This window comes from Cladophialophora psammophila, assembly GCF_000585535.1.
Source record: "Cladophialophora psammophila CBS 110553 chromosome Unknown aczJe-supercont1.3, whole genome shotgun sequence".
Taxonomy (NCBI): Eukaryota; Fungi; Ascomycota; class Eurotiomycetes; order Chaetothyriales; family Herpotrichiellaceae; genus Cladophialophora; species Cladophialophora psammophila.
The window spans coordinates 1,228,471-1,235,186 of NW_006912924.1; the positions used below are offsets into that span (position 1 = coordinate 1,228,471).

At 52.7% G+C, this 6,716-nt stretch overlaps 3 protein-coding genes across 3 annotated transcripts; 2 read left to right on the forward strand and 1 right to left on the reverse strand.

The window, feature by feature from the left end:
* Positions 1-36: 36 nt before the first annotated feature.
* Positions 37-1,932, forward strand: A1O5_02632 (uncharacterized protein; the record flags this gene model as incomplete). The annotated part of the gene is made up of 1 exon (XM_007743246.1): positions 37-1,932. One exon carries the CDS (start codon positions 37-39, stop codon positions 1,930-1,932), a length of 1,896 nt encoding a protein of 631 aa, XP_007741436.1.
* Positions 1,933-3,595: 1,663 nt separating this feature from the next.
* A1O5_02633 (uncharacterized protein) lies at positions 3,596-4,360 on the reverse strand (the record flags this gene model as incomplete). The annotated part of the gene is made up of 1 exon (XM_007743247.1): positions 3,596-4,360. The coding sequence occupies one exon, from the start codon at positions 4,358-4,360 to the stop codon at positions 3,596-3,598; it is 765 nt and encodes a 254-aa protein (XP_007741437.1).
* Positions 4,361-5,268: 908 nt separating this feature from the next.
* Positions 5,269-6,230, forward strand: A1O5_02634 (S-formylglutathione hydrolase; the record flags this gene model as incomplete). Its single annotated transcript, XM_007743248.1, has 3 exons — positions 5,269-5,524; positions 5,576-5,994; positions 6,042-6,230. 3 exons carry the CDS (start codon positions 5,269-5,271, stop codon positions 6,228-6,230), a joined length of 864 nt encoding a protein of 287 aa, XP_007741438.1.
* Positions 6,231-6,716: the final 486 nt, after the last annotated feature.

Consider the following 6,716-nt stretch of genomic DNA (forward strand, 5'->3'; position numbering starts at 1 on the left):
AAGGCTTGTTAGCCAATATCATTACTTTTATCCACCATGGCGGCGAACCTTGAGCCAGAGGGTGTTGCTCCGCCAGGCGCAATCCAACCTCTGAAGACAGACACCGCACGGGACGATGTACCTTCACCTGCGTCTTCCAGTAACCCTGCATCAGAAAAACTCCCTGACCAAGCACATGATGTCGCCGTGGGGACGCCGCGAGACAATGGATCACCAGTTGACGAGCTAACGCCTGAAAAGCCCGCTCTGCACAGAACAAAATCCAGAGCCTCCGAGTTTTCCACAAGCCGGATTGTCATTATCATGTTCTCCCTGTGCATGGCCCTGTTCCTGGCCGCCTTGGACGTCACCATCATCACCACAGCTCTCCCGACGATCGCCCAACATTTCCAGGCCTCAGCTTCAGATTACACCTGGGTTGGCAGCGCGTATCTCCTCGCAAACGCTGCAAGTGTTCCTTTATGGGGCAAGCTTTCGGACATATGGGGGCGCAAGCCCATCATTATGTTGGCCAATGGAATCTTCATGGCTGGGAGTTTGATCGCCGCCCTGAGCAACTCGATCGGTCTACTTATCGGGGGCCGAGTGATTCAGGGCATTGGCGGAGGAGGTCTCGTAACGCTGGTCTACATCTGCATAGGCGATCTATTCAGCATGAGAGAAAGACCCAAGTACTTTGGAATCTTGGGCATGGTCTGGGCAATCGCCTCGGGGGTTGGCCCCGTCGTGGGTGGCGCTTTCACCGAAGCCGCCTCCTGGAGATGGTGCTTTTATATCAATTTGCCGCTGGATGGTCTTTCCTTGGTCCTGCTCACTTTCTTCCTAAAACTGGACACTCCCAAGACGCCCTTCTGGGCCGGGATCAAGGCTATCGATTGGATCGGTGTCATCACAATTGTCGGAGGAGTTGTCATGTTCCTATTTGGCATGACCTCGGGAGGCACAACGAAGCCCTGGGACAGTGCCTACACGTTGTGCCTCATCATTTTCGGCGTCTTCACCATTGCCCTGTTCTTCCTAAACGAGTGGAAGCTGGCCAAGTATCCGGTCATCCCCCTTCGACTGTTCAAAAACCGTTCCAACCTCGCATCCTTGGGAGTCTGTTTCATCCACGGCTTCGTCTTCATTGCCGGGAGCTACTACCTGCCGTTCTACTTTCAGACCGTGATTGGTGCTAGCCCTCTTCTCTCTGGAGTGTATCTGCTTACAATGGTCCTCACATTGTCCTTTGTCTCGACATGCACGGGCCTTTATGTCAAGAAGACAGGTCGATTCCGCGACCCCATCTGGTTCGGTCTCTGCGTAATGACTCTTGGTTACGGGCTGTTCATCGACTTACCTTCCAACCCGGATTGGACCAAAATCATCATATATCAGATTATTGCAGGTATCGGCGTGGGCCCGAATTTCCAGTCCCCATTGATTGCATTGCAAGCCCACATCAAGGGCCATGACATGGCTGTAGCAACAGCGACATTTGGCTTCATCCGCAACCTATCCACATCGATCTCGGTTGTATTGGGTGGCGTGGTCTTCACCAACGAACTCTCCAAAAAGTATGCCAGCCTGGTCCCCGTCATCGGATCTCAGCGCGCGAGACTTCTGACTTCCTCCTCCTTTGGCGCCACCACCTCGATCGTCCGTACGCTCCACGGGCCCGCTCGCCACGCCGTCGACAAAGCATACACCGACTCATTGAGGACGATGTGGATCTTCTACACCTGTTTTGCGGCGTTTGGAATCGCGGTGAGCTTGTTCATCAAGAAGAAGGAGCTCAGCACCACGCATGAGAAGGCAAGAACGGGCATCGAGGAGCAAGAGCGGGTGAGACAGGAGTTACTGCGCGAGAGGGAGGAGAGGCAGAGGAGTAGGAGGGGCACGGTAGGAACAGACGTCGAAAAAGCCGTTCCAGCAAATGCCACCACAGCATAGCCGGGAGAAGGACCGCACAATTGAGAACACAGTACGGGCCGTCGCCACACGAAAATAGGTTGGGAAAAAGGTGACCGGAAACTTGGGCCATTTTTTCCTTTTCGCCATTTTTGCTTTTGGAAACGTAAGAGCGGGCATGCATAGCGAGCGGGCGGCGTTAGTCTTTTGCATAGATACCTGCATTCCTACATCCATGCACAGCTACCAACCCTTCTCCGTCACCCTTTCTTTTTTGTCTTTTTGCCGCGTAACTGCGAGAACGCGAGAAGGACATGAGACAGCTAGACCGCGAGAATGTGAAACCATCCCCCATCATCTCCCTCCCATGGTACCATAGCATAAATACATCATAACACAATACGCAAGTAGTGAGAGGAAATGCTCCCCTTCCCTTTTTGTTTGCTGGCGCTGTCCTGCCTTGCCCCGCCCATCTTAGTACTCCCTAACAGGAGCCCGTAGGCGGGGAGGGATGGAGGGGCTCTTGAAGGTCCTCTAGCACCCTGGGGTGTATGAAAAGGCAGCGGTACATAGCTACATGACTATATTATCGGCTCGACGAGACGAAAACGAGACCGATAACGGGGTCCGGATGGGGATGAGACATGACGGGACGAGCGGGTCCGGGGCGATAGAAAAATCGGAATATGGATACGAATACGAATAGGAGTGCATTTGGGAATGCATACTAGGTAGGTATAAAGGGGCGGGCCGACTAACTCCGCGCCAGCTGTGACGGTCGGCTGGTGTGTTAGACGTAACGAATACTATATACCTAGGTAGACAAGGGGGAGGGTAAGGCGAGGAGTGAAAGGATTGCGGTGCAAAAATACAGACAGACAGACAGACAGAAAGAAACAACCTTGGAAGGAAGACATGGAGATTCGTTCAAAATCAGCGGTTGGTGTGCGATGGTCTTTCCACGTCGGCCCAAGTCTTATTTCCTATCCATTTGTTTGCACTCGTCCATTATCCATCTACCCCAAGTTCGAGCATCGAAGGACAGGACAGACAGTCTAAGTGACTGGTACTGGTGTTGGAGGTGGTGAGAGCCTGCACTGTGGGAATCGCTAGCCATTTCCTCCTGTACTTCTCCTTCCCTTTCTCGCGCTCTCTATTCTGGCTTGAGAGTTGGAGATGAATCTCCCTTTGGGTTCATTAGCGGCGCAGGATTGGCGAGTATTGATGGGTATTGGCTATCCCTTTTAGCCGTCCACTTGTGTGACTCGTTCGCTTTCTGTAAGCGGCGAGGAAGGCTGTATGGAGCTCGGGCGGAATGTCGTGCGAATGCAGGTCAGAAGACCGTATGCGGCATGCTGTCGCTTTGAGCAGTATCGGAGTCCTGCTCGAGCCGTTCACACTCAATGTTTTGGGGGTTGACAGCTGGGATGAAGGATCCGTTTCTGCTGCTTGGTGTGGCGGGTGATTCCCATGAGCGTATGGTTCGACCAATTTTATTGGCATAGCTGCTCAGTTTCAGGGAGACTTGTTCTTGCTGTATGCTCAGCCAGGCAATGCTCACAGCATTCACGCTACTGTGTCGAACTGCGCTCACAGCCGTTCGCAACGCCCACGACCTTGAGACATGACTTTGGATGGTCGCTTTGCCGACCTTGGATCGGGCGCATTGATCTCCAGAGATGACTAATGTCCCTGTCGATTATGGTCACCTCCTGTCTCGTTTGCTTCTCCACCTTCCTGCTTTTCCACCTCTGCCACCCTTCCAACCATAGTCTTTGCGCGATTCTTCTTCCCTCTTTTCCAAGTCCGCGACTCTTTCTCTCCGATGTGCGTCTGCATCCTTCTCTGCTGCAGCCGCTGCCGCAGCCGCCGGCCCGCTCTTAAGATGAACCCCAAATTTGCACTCTTTCCCATCCGGACAGAATCCCGCCAGATAGAACTCGCACAGCTTCCTCCTCACGTGCCGGTTTGGACATCTAGGGCCCTTCTCGCAAAATCCCTTGTTATAATCTTCGCACATAGGCAGCTTTGAACCCTCCTTGACATGCACGTAGAGACACTCGTCGCCGTTCTGACAATAGCCATTTTGATTATAGAATTGACATTCGCTCATCTTTCGTAGGTTATATTCATGCAGGTAGTCGCAGGCATCGCCCTTCTTGCAGAGACCCTTGAGCCAATGTTTACAGACGTAGTTATCATTGGTGTGGCGCCCGTAGTGGTGTTGTTGAGAATGGGATTGCTGCGCTTGAGTGGGTGTGGGATGACGATCGGGACAGCGACGGCCGCGCGGACAGTGGCCTGTACTGGCGAAATCAGGGCACACGGGGACGGTGGAAGCGAGAGCGGCGAGGCCGTTGGTGCGCAAGAAGGGCGCAAAACTAAAGTTGTACGTTGGTTGAGACGGAGCGGCAGTCTTGGGAAGGGTTGATTCTTGCGCTGAGGGTGTAGATGAAGCTACCGACGCCATTGTCGGAGGTGGCAGGATTCACCTGAGGATTATACAGAAGATAAAGCTACCTCCCCTGTCAACATGGACATGCCGAAGAATATAAGTACACAGTAGGTGGCTGCGGAGAATGCAGCATCTGAATAGTAAGCAGTTCTGGTGATGGGTGTTGGCAGTGGTATCTTCTGGCAGCCTCGCAGCCTCGCAGCCTCACAGCCTCGTGATCATTCCCGAGGTATTACCGACGTTCACAAGTCAAGATCTGTTTGACCTGTTTGTTTGATTCCCCCATCGCTGCTGTTGCAGACAGATTGTGGTCAGCCTTGACAGTGACGCTATCTTCTCTACTTGATGGTGTTTATCCGACTTCTCACGAACAATCTCCCATGGAGACAGTAACAGTACCGGCTGAAGACCAGGCATTCCGGCAGGGATGCTCTTCGAGCACCTTCTACCGCGCCAGCTCGTCTACGACTGTAGCTCGACACAACGGACTCGAAACGGAAATTGTCGTCGAGGCGGAAAATGTATCCCAATTCAATCGTTTCTTCCATTGCCGAAACTAGACTGATTGGAGAGGCCGAGAGGCTCATACCGGCCCCTCTTCCCTAATCCACACACCCATTTTTTCCTTGCTGAGTCTGGTGGTGCTGGTGCTTCATCCGGTGAGATTCCCAAACTCCCGAATAGTCCCTCTTGACGAAGATTGACAGATGGCTCTCGCTCGTTGTTCTTCCGCGCCTCTGCCGCCTGCGGGGCAGTCGTCCCTCTTCCTTCTTCCCTCTTCTCCAATGCGCGCTGGCCCCTCTCTTGCAGGTCCCCACGTCATTTCTCATGTGCAAAACATGGTCTACGAAAACATTTCCTAAGGTCCTTTCCTGTCTTCTCTCCCCTCTCCGAAACAAAACCTCTGGGTCCAAAGCTGCAACATGTCCGTTACCACTCAAGCAACCATCGCCAGCTTCGGCGGGAAACTTCTCAAGCTCGCTCACAATGCTTCCACCACTGGCTGCGAGATGAAGTTCAATCTTTACCTCCCTCCTCAAGCCGCCACCAACAAAGTTCCCCTGCTGATATGGCTCTCCGGCCTCACATGCACCGGTGATAATTGTTCCGAAAAGGGTTTCTTCCAACATGGTGCTAGCAAGAGGGGTATCGCTGTGTTGTACCCTGACACAAGTCCGAGTACGTCCAATCAAGAATCGTCAGATCAACACCGGGACTGACAGGATACAGGGGGGATTGGCATCAAAGGCGAGGACGATGCCTACGATTTTGGTACCGGTGCAGGTTTCTACGTCGATGCTAGTGCCGATCCTTGGTCCAAGAACTACAACATGTACTCATACATCACCGACGAACTGCCCAAAACCGTCTTCGAAGCCTTCAAAGATCAGATCGATTCTAGCAAGGTTAGCATCAGTGGACATAGTATGGGAGGTCATGGCGCTTTGTCCCTATACCTGAAGAATCCGGGAAAATACAAGAGTGTCAGCGCCTTTGCTCCCATTGCCAATCCCCTCAAATGTCCCTGGGGCGAGAAGGCGTTCAAAGGCTATTTCGGTGACGACTGGCAGAAGCTGGGCGCTCAGCATGACTCGACGGAATTGCTCAAGCAGTGGAAAGGCGGCCCTCTTGACATTTTGATTGATGTGGTGCGGCGCCATTCTTGACCGTGTTTGTACACTACTGACCTGCTTAGGGTACTGGTGACAATTTCTATAAACAAGGCCAGCTCCTCCCCGAGAACTTTATCGCAGCTGCAAAAGAGATTGGACAGGAGAACGGTGTCCATGTAAGGTTTCAGCCGGATTATGACCACAGTTACTACACAATGGCGACTTTCTCGGATGATCACATTGACCATGCCGCGAAGTACTTGCTTGCATAGTATGTCCACTAATGTACGGGCACAATAGAGGCTGACAGGGATAGAAGCGGAATGAAAAAGAACCAGAAGCTTTGAATATACCGGTTCATGCATTGTGAAGTCTAGCCCTGGATTCACTGCTTCCCTATGCCACGTTTGCGCGATCCCGCGCCGTCTGCTTCCATCCCCCTCGTATCTCTATTTATACTCGCCAGTTCTGCTTGCTTCATCGCTTTCCTCCCCCAACGTTTGATTATCTGAAGTGGAGCACTTGTCTTCGGCTATGGGGCGTTCGAATTCCCCCGCTCAACTTTGACCCTGTCGTCGCTGCCCTCAGAACGATACATGTCTGTCTTCCCATTCATATTGGATGTACTCGCGGTCATGGCGGTAGTGGTGTTGGACTTTGGCTGCCTCGCTGTTACTAAAGGTGTATATACCCTCCTTCGACAACAACGGGCACTTTTGGCAACAGAGGGGGGCCTTCGAATCGGCACTCAACGTCGA